Source organism: Oncorhynchus tshawytscha, linkage group LG13 (assembly GCF_018296145.1).
Source record: "Oncorhynchus tshawytscha isolate Ot180627B linkage group LG13, Otsh_v2.0, whole genome shotgun sequence".
Taxonomy (NCBI): Eukaryota; Metazoa; Chordata; class Actinopteri; order Salmoniformes; family Salmonidae; genus Oncorhynchus; species Oncorhynchus tshawytscha.
In genome coordinates this window covers 18559233-18573108 of record NC_056441.1, presented here as the reverse complement: position 1 = coordinate 18573108, position 13876 = coordinate 18559233, and the positions used below count along the sequence as shown (strand labels likewise).

The 13876-nt window shown below is 44.0% G+C and overlaps 1 protein-coding gene across 8 annotated transcripts in view; it reads left to right on the top strand.

Annotated features, from left to right (window-relative positions):
• The first annotated feature begins 835 nt into the window (after window positions 1-835).
• The window catches only part of LOC112264430 (collagen alpha-1(XVI) chain-like), a 112553-nt gene continuing 99512 nt past the window's right edge, over window positions 836-13876 (top strand). For 6 of the 8 annotated variants that reach the window (XM_042295284.1, XM_042295289.1, XM_042295286.1 and 3 more), the window contains exons 1-2: window positions 836-883; window positions 8990-9101. In XM_042295284.1, the coding sequence (XP_042151218.1) occupies window positions 851-883; window positions 8990-9101 (145 nt within the window). In that variant the 5' untranslated portion in view covers window positions 836-850. Of the gene's footprint in view, window positions 884-965; window positions 1245-8989; window positions 9102-13876 lie in introns of those variants that run through there. The other 2 variants (XM_042295288.1, XM_042295287.1) reach the window with 2 other exon arrangements.

Genomic DNA, 13876 nt, shown 5'->3' with positions numbered 1-13876 from the left:
TCTTTCTGACCCTCCATCCCTTTATCTGCCTCCCTCTCTTTCTGTCTCTCTACACTCTCTACAACAAGCCCCTCACTGTGAAGTGTACAAATAGATGTGTCTGCTTCCTGATCGATGACATTCACTGTCCGATAGTGTGGATCAGGGAAACTGGCCTACATGAGATTTCATTATACGTGTGTGTGCGTGTGTGTGTGTGTGTGCGTGTGTGTGCGTGTGTGCATGCCAAGAGGTTGCCAACAACTCGCAACATAACAAGGACACCAAGAGAACAGATAATTGTATCTACTTGCCTGTTTCTTTATTTACTTTTTGGAGTTACAATCAATTCAAATTAGATTGATATGACCATAAAAATGAGCCATTCATTGTGAATGGCCAGGTAAAGGGACATTATATTGTTTGCTGGCGATAAAACCAGTCATGGTTGCAGCTGGACTCATCTGTCAATCATTAAAATGATTCAATTGATGATTAGTGATGAAGATGATGATGATGATATAATGTATCACTTTTTAATTACAACAATAACAGACCACATATAGCTGCATGTTTTGCAGATAGAATTGTTAGCATTGCATATAAATTGTGTTTATAAAACAGTTGTATCTACGCCACATTATTTTAAGTGAAGAGACAGTAGCTTTAGGCCTGACTATAGCAATGACATCGCATTATCTTGTGGCGGACAGTCGACCACGGCGGCAGAACGTGAGTAGTTTACAGAGACGTATCAAACGAACCCGACTTGTGAGAGACGGAGAGAGCTGTACTGACTTGTATCATGGGTGACCTGGCTGAGTGTAACGTAGAGGGATAAAAGGAAATAGGCAGGGGAGGGAGAGAGGGTATGCTCGCGGCTCATTTTCCAACGCTGGACCAGGTAATGTCACTACTCGTTCTAACTGGAGGATGTCCCAGAGAAAACGAGACGAGGGGAGAGAGAGAGAGAGAGAGAGAGAGAGAGAGAGAGAATTGAATTGAGAGAGAGAGAGAGAATAAAGTTTTTTCGAACATCAGCAAGCAGAAAGAGGGGAGGGGAAAGAAGTTGGACATGATCACTCTGGCAGTAACTTTTTCTTTCCCCTGGTAAGAAGGCTACAGCAGAAAAAGTATTGAAGGGAGAGAACAGTGTGGATTACAACCGGACAGCAGCAAATGGTTTTTTACCTGCCTCGGCAGCATATAGGCTACTGTAGATTTTGGATTAATGTTGTCGTAACTGCAGAGATCTAACTATAGCTGTAAGTATGGATAACCGTTTTTTATCGATTGCAGTTGCGCTGAAGCAAGTCATTTTTGTCAATAGCGCATGTCTCACCAAGGCTACTCATAGCTCTTTAACGATAGGCCTACAATGCATGTATTGTTATCTGGTCTGCATTTCATATCTGTTTTCTACTGTTCAAGCATATGGCCTGGGGACTTGCTGTAGCTAATAGAATAGCATCATCTATTTATCATTAATCATAGGCTTCTAAACGTTGAGGTGTTTAGAAACTAAACAATTTAATCGGTTTGCCTTTACACTCTAGCTTTGTAGGTGATTGTGTAACGAACAACTTTCTGACAGCAATTAGGCTACAAGCAACTTCACATGTTATGACTGAAGTGGTTAACCAAGTGGGTAGCCGATTAAACTCAACTCCACGATTTACCATGGAGTTGAGCGGCGACTAGTGTGGGCGAACTGAAGCTTTTTATGTACATCTATTGATTTCAGCACTCAAAGAATATTCTTTAAAAAAACATAATTTTATGTGACATCGGGTGCTCCAGTCCGCCCACACTAGTCGCCCCCTCAACTCCATCATAAATCGTGGAGTTGAGTTTAGTCGGCTACCAAGTGGGACTGTTGGCGCACGCAATATTCAATACACAGTAGCCTTACAATATGAGGGGAAAGCAAAACTGAATGTAGCTAATTGTGTAGTGGCAGCTTAATCCACGGATAGATTTGGTTGAAAAGTGAATGTGTGTAACTGCGCATAGGTCACAGCTGGCTTTCTCGTTAAATCTAGTTTCACATGGTGGTTGCCCTTGCTTTATGCCCAAGGGATAATACATATCTCTGCATTCAGAGACGTGTGGTTTTAGCACGTGGATTGTGATTCATGGACATTTTTGTAGGGGTTGATAAAAATTTTAAGGGACAATCACGTCTGAAATGTCAACGTGGAAAGTTCTCATGCTACAGGTTGATCAAATTAAGATTACAAGGATTAAGATTACAATTAAGGTTACATTATTATGTTCACCAATCGCATATGGATAACCAATTCTATGTATCTCAACCAAAACGCTGAGCAAATCTTTACAGGGATGGAATGGATTTCTATAATGTCCACTATGCTTTTTCTACTGCCTTGAGGCACCTGATTATCTGTTGCTTCTAGAATGAACTCACATTGGAAACTTGCCTGATGTCAACATAAGAGCCTATATATTTCTCTCATGACCCCATATTCCAACGTGGTCTCAGAGCATTTCGTATTATACTAACCTTATTATTCTGTACATAAATGATATGTTACATTTTGTATGATATGTGTTAATTTGTGGATGTCCATCATGCATTTCGTATGATATGCTATGAATGCAATTTGTACAATATGTTACGAATTGCAATTCATACAATATGTTGTGAATTTGCTAAATGTATGACATGTTACGTATTATAATTTGTTGTGGCTAACATTAGCTAGGTGGCTAATGCTAACATTAGCTAGCTGGCTAACTTTAGCCCTAGGGTTAGTTCTTCAGGTCATGTTTAAGGTTAGGAGTTAGGTTAAAGAGTTAGGGCACGGGTTAGCTAAAATGCTTTAGGTTAGGGGAAAGTTTGGCTAAAAGGGTTAAGTTTAGGGGAAGGGTTAGCTAACATGCTAAATAGTTGCAAAGTAGCTCAAAAGTAGTAAGTAGTTGCAAAGTTGCTAATTAGCTAAAATTATAAAGTTGTCCATGATGTGATTCGAACACACAACCTTTGGGTTGCTAGATGTTCGGGTTATATCCTTTAGTAACCTATATTATGTAACCATACCAAACGTAACATGTCATACTAATTTGAGTGGCCCTGATTTATGTTTACTATGTTAAGTATAGTCTATGAGACCCGTGTGTATTATTCCCCTCCTGCATAGGTTGGCTGAAGTCGTTTGGCCTTTTCAAATAGCAACGGTTTAGTCGAGCCTCAAACCCTTCCCTTGAGGTTGAACAACGCAATGGAAAACATGTGTGAATGTGATGTCAGCCAACATAAAAGAGTACTTTTTACACATGAGTTGAAAATTAGAGACAGACCATGAGTTCTAGCAAAAAATCTAGTTTATTCTGCAGGCCTAGAAGTGGAGCGATGATAGGCCCATGCGGTAGACTTCAGTTACAGCAACCATTTTTACACGCACACACACATTGTCTACTTTTATTCCATTTTTTTGTAGCTTAACCCCTTTTTCTCACCAATTGGTTGTTACAATCTTGTCCCATCGCTGCAACTCCCGAACAGACTCGGGAGAGGCGAAGGTTGAGAGCCATGCGTCCTCTTAAACACGACCCTGCCAAACCGCACTACGTCTTGACACACTGCTTGCTTAACCTGAAAGCCAGTCGCACCAATGTGTCAGAGGAAACACCATACAACTGGCGACCGTGTTAGCGTGCAAACACTCCCCTAACCCAGATAACGCTGGGCCAATTGTGTGCCAACACATGGGTCTCCCTGTCGCGGCTGGCTGTGACACGGCCCGGGATCAAACCCAGATCTGTAGTGACGGATCAAGCACTGAAATGCAGTGCCTTAGACCGCTGCGCCTCTTGGGAGGCCTAGAAATATGTTAAATGACCAGAAAATATCACGTGGCCCATTATATTAGGCTATGTGTATTACTGGGCTGTAGTTTGAAGAGAGCACAGTTCGAGAGACTTGCACTTTCTCTTGAGTTACTTTATAATTATTCAGACGGAGACAAATATGAGTGATCAATATTTATTTCTTCACAGTGATGTAAACTATAACCTAATCTTATTTAGGAAGCACATTTTCTTGGAAAGATAACTGCCCAGTGCCCATGCATAGGCTATAACCTACTCTATTTAATTGATACCACACACGCCTGATCTCGCTGGCTTAAATGGCTAATGAACTTGAAGCAGCAAGAATGATGAGATCGATACTTGCACTCGCTACGTTTTGCGTATAGTATACAGCCTACCTTTTAGGAGGATGATTAGCATATAGGATATAGCCTACCTTTTAGGAGGATGATTAGCATATAGGATATAGCCTACCTTTTAGGAGGACGATTCGCAGGCAGAGACAAATAAATGGGTCATGAAAATTTATTGAAAATGAACACATGTTGGTCCCGCGCTACAGACGGCTATATCGGTCCGCTAATACAGGACTAGTAAAGGCCCAGTGCACTGCTTTTGTGAAGAAATGTGTTTTATATACTATAATTTTTTATTCAGATTTTTCAGGGGGGGGGGGTTTCCAGGACCCTCAGCACCCCTACTTCCCATGGCCTCCACTTCTTTCCATGATCAATATTTATTTACAGACACTGTAGCAAACTAATGTCGAATCACATTTTATTTCATTGCCTTGGAAAGATCACTGCCACGTGATTCTCAGCCAGTGCTTAGGCAGCCTACTCTATTTCATTAAGACCACATATATAGGTACTAGGTGCACTTGATCTCACACACCTAATTAGGAGAGAAAAGGTAGGCTACTTAACTTGAAGCAGCGAATGCTGAGAGTGTGTGAATAACGCCACAAAGATGTCCCTTTAATGCAATAGGCTAAAGCATACAAAGCAGAAAGATTACCAATTCCAAATCATTTGCTGGACATCAAAAATGTTTTTTATCCCAAAGTTGACTGTCTGAACAACAATCCAACAGCAGTATGAAAAATGCCAACTGTGCTGCAATGATCTCTGGTGGGACGCGCAGACATGTCTATGTTTGTTAGACTATGCAAAAGGCTGCAAAATTCTCAAAACAATTGTTCCCAGTATCCTTGCATTTCAAAGTGCAATTTAAGACAGAACATGATATTTACAGAGCATTTCCCTGACTCAATAGCTACTTGATAGAACTACTAAAGATGCACTGTCGAACGTTTGTAAAATTTCAGCCAGTCGAAAGTACCTCTTGAGAGGCGAAAGTGGTCCCCGGAAATTGTGTACTATGTCACATATGTGCAGAAATGTGCATCAAGTCATTGCTCTCTATCTCTCTCTCTCTCTGCTGTGCCCATTGAGCCGTTGGGCCCGTCCTGCACCTTATTGGACAAAGGTGGGCAGGCTTTTGCTAGCAGTCAGTCTAATGACGAGGGCTGAAGCTCATTGGCTTAATCTCAAATTGCTAGGGCTGGCGCATGTGGGGGAAAATGTAGCGAAAATGGCGCTGCACAGTAATTCTGCTCATAGATTATGCATGTATGAACTGCACATTGACACATCCAGCCCAAAGCGGGAGGTTTAAAAAATACTTACGAGTCAAAGTACCGTTCAATCTTTTTAAGCTGGGAACTGTAACTGTAAGGCAATGTTCCTTCTGCTTTGGCTTCTCATTATGAACACTCATGATAACTACACTTTTTGAACGCAGCCCAGAGGAGATATAGTAACGACTTGTCACTGTTTATTAAATGAGTCATCCTTTGAATACTGTCTCCCTTTTCATTTGCTCCAATCTTGGCTTAACCTGGGTCAGTGAATATTTGGAGGGACTACTGTAGCCTCAGGACATACATTATATTTAGTTACTCTGTCTGCCTTCATTCCATGTCTCACGTTGCAACAGGTCTGAAACACATGAATGCTTGGCCTATTAATCACAGACTGGGTTGAATGAGGTCCTAGTGTGTGTTTGTGTGTGTGTGTGTGTGTGTGTGTGTGTGTGTGTGTGTGTGTGTGTGTGTGTGTGTGTGTGTGTGTGTGTGTGTGTGTGTGTGTGTGTGTGTGTGTGTGTGTGTCTTAGCCTTTAGGGGCCTGACCCTATAGAATGGATTTGAGGTTGTTTTCATAGCACAGCACCAAGTCCACTCCTCAGTGTCTGAGAGGGATAAGTCCTGTGATTGGGCTGTCACTCAGTGAGGTGGGCATGTGACCAAAGACCTTCCAAGAGGAGCTGCAGTTTACACACAGCAGCACACAGCACACTAATGTACTTTGTCACACACATCCTATACAAACAGTACAACATCATTATACCGCATCTGTATAGATGTTATTACACACAAATTATATATTGTAATATTATATCAAATGTTACTCAGTGGTTAAGTTTGACAATCACCGGTCATGTGTGTGTGGTGTGTCTGTCCAACAGTCTGTCTAAGTGTGTCTTAGGTGACTTTCAGAGCTGTCTTTTTCCCCTCCTGTTGTCCTGTGTTTCTTCCACAGACAGAGAGCCAGTCCCTCCTGAACAGCGAACACAGCCTTTATCTGTTATGGCCAGCTGTTAGAACATACTCTGAGAGAAGAAAGAAAGAGATCTGTGGATCTGTTGGGGCGGTAAACGAATTGGAGTGGGTCCAGGGTGTCTGGGAGGAAGGTGTTGATGTGAGCTAACTTGGGATGTGTTCATACTTTTTCATTTTTATGAGTAGATATATCCTGAATAGGCTAACCCGTTGACATCAATGCTTTATGTCTGACAGAAGTTATGCAGGCGGTTGGACGGGTCTCAAGTTGGCCCTAAATGATCAGGAATAGACATATATTATGTTCTTTCATCGCCTTGCAGCTAGTTAGTTCTTCTCTGGAGGACTCAGACTCTTCTCCTAAATGACCCCACCTAGGGTTCTGGTCAAGACTAGTGCCCTGTATGGGGAACACTAGGGTGTCTTTTGAGATGTAGGTAGTCTAAATCGAGAAAGATTGGAATTCAAAACAGGGTCATACTATGACCCAGGGGTTTGTGGGTAATTGCTTGTCCTGGATAGGTGGGTAAAGACTCCCAGTCTGTGTTTCTGTCTGTCTTCAGGGGTTTGCTGTACCTGGAAACATAGGAGTGGTATGTGTGTGTATGTGTGTGTAAGTAATCGTTACTGAGGCTGCCTATGTCTGTGTCAGGGGACAAGCTACACTTTCACAATCATTATAACTGATCTACTCCAGCTGAGCCTAAAGGGCAATGTAGTTGACGTGTTAGAAAAGTCACAAGTGTGTGTGTGTGCGTTTGTGTGTGTGGGTGCTGTTGTCAGGCCACATGTGACCATCTGGCGCTGGTGGTTGGCTATAACGCTGTCGTGGCTCCAGTGAAATACTCCCCAGATGTACACTAAGTTGTTTGTGTGTTTTTGCCTTTGTGCATTTCTTCTGGGTCTGGTCTTTGTACTTTCATGCATGCGTGTATAGCGTTTGTTTATGCAGGTTTCTTTTTATGAGTTTGTGCTTGCGTGTGTGTGTGTGTGTGTGTGTCAGTATCCAGTCACAGCTGGTCAGGTCCAGATGGACACTATAATGAGGATCATCAGACTACATTGAGTGACATTTCTCCCATATGAATACTGGCCGTCAGTTAGCTAATTAATATACACATACTGTACCTAATCACCTTTTCAACCTCATCTTCAAAACATCAGATCTTAGCTATTATGATAATCAGGACAGTTTTTTTCATATTCAGTATGTTTTTAGTTGTTCTGTTTTACCCACTTTTTCTCCACAATTTTTTGTGATATCCAATTGCGATCCAATTTCAATCTTGTCTCATCGCTGCGACTCCCCAACGGGCTCGGGAGGCGAAGGTCGTGTCATGAGTCCTCTGAAACATAACCCGCCAAACCACGCTCAAGTGACGCCTGTAGTGCCGCCTCAAGCACCGCGATGCAGTGCCTTAGACCGCTGCGCCACTCGGGAGGCCCCCCAGGACAGTTTTCTATGAATATGGTAGCTAATTTTGGCTCGATGTGGGATTCAAACCTGCAACACTGTTGGTTCAACGCCAATACAACTAGTTCCTGTGTGGCCGATTTGAAATGGCGAGCCCAGGCTGGGGCGAGGAGAGGGACGTAAGCTATACTGTTACACCTGGAACACTGTTGGTTCTACACCAATACAATTAGGTCCTGGACCACTGTTGGTTCAACACCAATACAACTAGTTCCTGGAACACTGTTGGTTCTACAACAATACAACTAGTTCCTGGAACACTGTTGGTTCTACACCAATACAACTAGTTCCTGGAACACTGTTGGTTCAACACTGTTAGGTTCTAATTTTTAGAGTACAAACTCAACGGACACTATGGAAGCTTAACCAAGTTTATTCTTCCCAGAGGATCAATACAGCTGCATTAGACAAAGAAATTGTTCACACAAGCACTGATATTGAACTATTTCTCCTAGGCTGAGTCTCCTCCTACACATCTGAACAAACCTTTGTATCTTTATTGCTAGGCAGGAAACTTAAGTGATACGGGCCATAAACTTTTCTTTCTCCCTTAATGTGACCTGACCTCGACCTCTTCATCACTAATCAATGACTCTCTCCCCTTATCAATGCCTGCCACGTGATCGCTTTCCCTACACTCAATACATTCCAAGCCTAATTGCACCCACTATATACTTTCCTCCTACAGCTCACCATTAACCTCTGGTGTAGCCCCTCGGCTATGGCACCCCTCGTTTCTCTATTACAACTAATGATTCATAATATTTAAAGTTCAGAAATCCAAACCTATCAACACCAATACAACTAGTTCCCTGCAACACTGGTGGTTCAACACCAATACAACCAGCTGACTCAGTATTAGTTGAGTGTAAATGGTTGTGTAGTCTCTTTGTGTGTACTACCTGTTTCTCACAATGTGCTCTCATATCAAATACTGTCATTTTTTATGTTGACTCTCTCCCTCTCCACCTCCCTTTCCTCTATATCTCTCTCCATCTCTTCCTTCTCTCTCCCTCTTTCCAACCCCATATCCCTTCCTCCCCTTGTTTCACTCTCTCTCCCTCTCCCTCCCTCTCTCCCAGGTAGCAGTCGAGGTGTGTGTGTATCCAGAGGAGTGCGTCATGAGGAATCTCCGCTTCCTGGTTCTGCTCACCCTCAGCCTCTGGTCATGTGACCTGGGAGCATCATCCAAAGGTGGGTCTATTTTTATCCCCACAGTAGAATCTGGTATACGGTCAAATGCGATGTGTCCCAAGTCATTGCTTTTGCCAGAAATTGAATGTATTATCTACTTCACATGTCTGCTGCCTTCACTTCAGACTTTTACTTCAAATGGGTGGGTGGGTAGATGGGTGCAAGTGTGTGCGTGACCACACCTGAGTATGTGTGATTGGTAGCTGTCTGGTCTAGCTGTGTTAGAAAGGCCATGTGTTTTCAGTATGTGGTACCCATTCATTACATGTGTGTGTGTGTGTGTGTGCGTGCGCGTCTGTGTATCTGTGTATCTGTATGCGTGTGTGTTTGTCTATGTCAGGAGCTGTCTTGACTCTGGTGTGGTCTTGCTGTGTTTTTATGATCTGTCAGATTCCCTCTTCAGCATCTCTTCCCTCCATAATATTCCTCCTGGGGCAATACCTCCAGAACTTCTGCAGCTCAGAGGGGATGGGCTCCCGGGAGAGCCCAGCCAGAGTGCTTCATCTGGGGCTGAGCCAGTTTGCTGTTCCTCTGAGACCCTGGTGGTGGGTGGAAGGAAACACTTTGAAATAAGTGAAGTGTTTGAATAGCCAATCAGCTCCCTGCTCTCCCTCTGTCCCGTCTCAAACTCCAGAAGTGGCTAGTAATGTGCTAACATCAGCGGGAGGTTGAGACAGAATATAGAAGCAGATGTTCCAGTTTTCAACTCAGAACTTTATTGGTGGAAAATGTGTGTGTGTGTGTGTGTGGTGGTGGGGGGTTCCTGTGGGAGGGGGGGTCCTGTGTATTCGTGTGTGTGTATAGTGAAGATGTTGAGAGTGGAAAAACAGTCTTTAAGGGAAACATTTGTGACCTCATCTTTAAGTATGGCTAAGTGTTAGTAGTGAGTTTCAGGTCTAAAGTGATACATGTTTCCACTCCTCCCCTCATTTATCTCTGGAAAAAACAACCTGGATGTTCTCTTCTTTCTTTCTTTCTTTCTCTCTCTTCACTTGCTTTCCCTCTCTCTTATCGCTCTTTCCTCCCATTTTTCATGTTCTCTCCCTCTATATATCAGCGTCTCTCTCCTCTTTCCTTTTCTCATTCTCCCTAGCCCTTGTACTACATCTAATTGTCTTTCTATCACATCATTACCTACATTACCCAGCGTGCCCTTCTCCACCTACAATGCACTCTCTTAAGTGGTTCCAGCAGTGCTACTGGCAGAACCAATCTTCTCCTTGATCCCACTGATCCCCTATCAAGAGTGTGTGTGTGTGTGTGTGTGTGTGTGTGTGTGTGTGTGTGTGTGTGTGTGTGTGTGTGTGTGTGTGTGTGTGTGTGTGTGTGTGTGTGTGTTTATGCATATACGTGTAAACACACACTGATCTACAGCCCAGACCAATTACAGTGGAATGCCACTTTATAAGACAATTCCCATAATCCTCTTCTGCTTCTTCCTCCATCTTCCCGTTGCTCCGAGCACCCTTCTGACCCTGTCCCTAATAAAACCATGCTGCCAAGCTCTAGAGTACAGTGAACATAAACAGAAAAGCCTGCAAATGGAGCACAGCCACAACAATGACTGTGCAGACTGTGACAGACAGACAGACAGACAGACAGACAGACAGACAGACAGACAGACAGACAGACAGACAGACAGACAGACAGACAGACAGACAGACCGACAGACAGGGTCCATGAGGTTTGGAACGGTTGGAGGATCTAGAGTTCTAACAGGATGGGGTGTGTTACCGACCAACCGACAGACAGGGTCCATGAGGTTTGGAACGGTTGGAGGATCTAGAGTTCTAACAGGATGGGGTGTGTTACCGACCAACCGACAGACAGGGTCCATGAGGTTTGGAACGGTTGGAGGATGTAGAGTTCTAACGGTATGGGGTGTGTTACCGACCGACCGACCGACAGACAGGGTCCATGAGGTTTGGAACGGTTGGAGGATCTAGAGTTCTAACAGGATGGGGTGTGTTACCGACCAACCGACAGACAGGGTCCATGAGGTTTGGAATGGTTGGAGGATGTAGAGTTCTAACGGTATGGGGTGTGTTACCGACCGACCGACAGACAGGGTCCATGAGGTTTGGAACGGTTGGAGGATCTAGAGTTCTAACGGTATGGGGTGTGTTACCGACCGACCGACAGGGTCCATGAGGTTTGGAACGGTTGGAGGATCTAGAGTTCTAACGGTATGGGTTGTGTTACCGATTGACCGACCGACAGACTGACCGACAGGGTCCATGAGGTTTGGAACGGTTGGAGGATCTAGAGTTCTAACGGTATGGGGTGTGTTACCGACCGACCGACCGACAGACAGGGTCCATGAGGTTTGGAACGGTTGGAGGATCTAGAGTTCTAACGGTATGGGGGTGTTACCGACCAGACAGACAGACAGACAGACCGACCGACCGACAGACAGGGTCCATGAGGTTTGGAACGGTTGGAGGATCTAGAGTTCTAACGGTATGGGTTGTGTTACCGATTGACCGACCGACAGACTGACCGACAGGGTCCATGAGTTTTGGAACGGTTGGAGGATCTAGAGTTCTAACGGTATGGGGTGTGTTACCGACCGACCGACCGACAGACAGGGTCCATGAGGTTTGGAACGGTTGGAGGATCTAGAGTTCTAACGGTATGGGGTGTGTTACCGATTGACCGACCGACAGACCGACCGACAGGGTCCATGAGGTTTGGAACGGTTGGAGGATCTAGAGTTCTAACGGTATGGGGGGGTGTTACATAGTCCTTTCGTTGCCTGCAACATTCTGGTAACTTTTCCAAAAATGCCCAGGCTTTCCAGAAACCCTGGTTGGAGGATTCTGGATTTCTCGCTTATTCTCTCCTATCATCCTCCCTTCTCCTCCTCTCTCTCCCTCATCCCTCTCTTCTTCCTCTCTCTCCTATCATCCTCCATTCTCCTCCTCTCTCTCCCTCCCTCTCTTCCTCCTCCCTCTCTTCTTCCTCTCTCCTATCATCCTCCCTTCTCCTCTCTCTCCCCCTCATCACTCTCTTATTTCTCTCTCTCCTATCATCCTCCCTTCTCCTCCTCTCTCTCCCTCCCTATCTTCCTCATCCCTCTCTTCTTCCTCTCTCCTATCATCCTCTCTTCTCCTCCTCTCTCTCCCTCCCTCTCTTCCTCATCCCTCTCTTATTTGTCTCTCTCCTATCATTCTCCCTTCTCCTCTTCTCTTTCCCTCCCTCTCTTCCTCCTCTCGGTCTTCTTCCTCTCTCTTATCCTCCCCCTTTCTTCCTCCTCCCTCTCTTCCTCCTCCCTCTGTCCCTCCTCTCTCTCCTATCATCCTCCCTTCCCTCCCTCTTCCCCTCTCTTCCCATTCGTCATCCCACTATCCTTCCTCCATCTTCCCCTTCTCCCTTTCTCTCCCCTCCCTCTTCCTCCCCTCTCCCCCTTCTTTCTCATCACTCTGTCACTCCCTCCCCACCCTCTTCCCGGTCTTGATGTTTTTTTTTACTCTGACAGGTCTTCATCTTAATTCTGCATCTAGGTGCCTGTATAAAAGTCATAAGGGGGTAGGAGGGGGTAGGATAGGGGTGTAGAGTGAGGGGATATGCTGAGAAGAAAGCACTTTTTAAGGAGGGAGTGAAGTGTCTCTTGACTTCAAACAGCCCATGTTGAGTGGCAATAAAAGATGAAGTCTGTGTGTTTCTGGGAACTTTTTGAAAGGCAGTTTTTGTTCTTTGTGAGAGAGCTTGCTGAGTATGCAGGGGAGGTAAGGGGTTAGAGGGGGAGGTAGGGAGGAGAGACTACCTCATGGGGTGTTTCTGATGTGTTGAGGAACTGATTAGAGAGCTGCTGCTATACGTTCTCCTCTACACTCCAACTTCACCTTGATACTCTCTACAGTCAGCATTGACAGTTGGAACCTGCCATTATCCTTTGTTTTGTGTAAGTTAACTATACAAATATACTATATGTACGTATTTCATCCTAATGCATCTGGATATAGGCCTGTGTCTGTGTATCAGGGCCATATTCATTCGGGTTAGGATCATATTCATTCGGGTTAGGATTACGTTCATATTCATTAGGGTTGGGATTAGAGTCATATTCATTAAGGTTAGGATTATAGTTTTAGTCATTTGGGTTATATTCATCAGGGTTAGGGTTAGGGTCATATTTATTAGGGTTAGGATTAGAGTCATATTGATTTGGGTTAGGTTTAGGGTTAGGGTCAAATTTATTAGGGTTAGGATTAGTGTCATATTCATTAGGGTTAGGTTTAGGGTTAGGGTCATATTCATTAGGGTTAGGGTCATATTCATTAGGGTTAGGTTTAGGGTTAGGGTCATATTCATTAGGGTTAGGGTCATATTCATTAGGGTTAGGGTCATATTCATTAGGGTTAGGTTTAGGGTCATATTCATTAGGTTTAGGATTAGGGTCATAATCATTAGGGTTAGGGTCATATTCATTAGGGTTAGGGTCATATTCATTAGGTTTAGGTTTATGGTCATATTCATTAGGTTTAGGGTCATATTTATTAGGTTTAGGGTTATGGTCATATTCATGAGGTTTAGGGTCATATTTATTAGGGCTAGGGTCATATTTATTAGGGTTAGGGTTATATTCATTATGGTTAGGGTCATATTCATTAGGTTTAGGATTAGGGTCATATTCATTAGGGTTAGGGTCATATTCATTAGCGTTATGGTCATATTCATTAGGGTTAGGGTCATATTCATTAGGGTTAGGGTTATATTCATTAGGGTTAGGGTCATATTCATTAGGGTTAGGGTCATATTCATTAGGGTTAGGG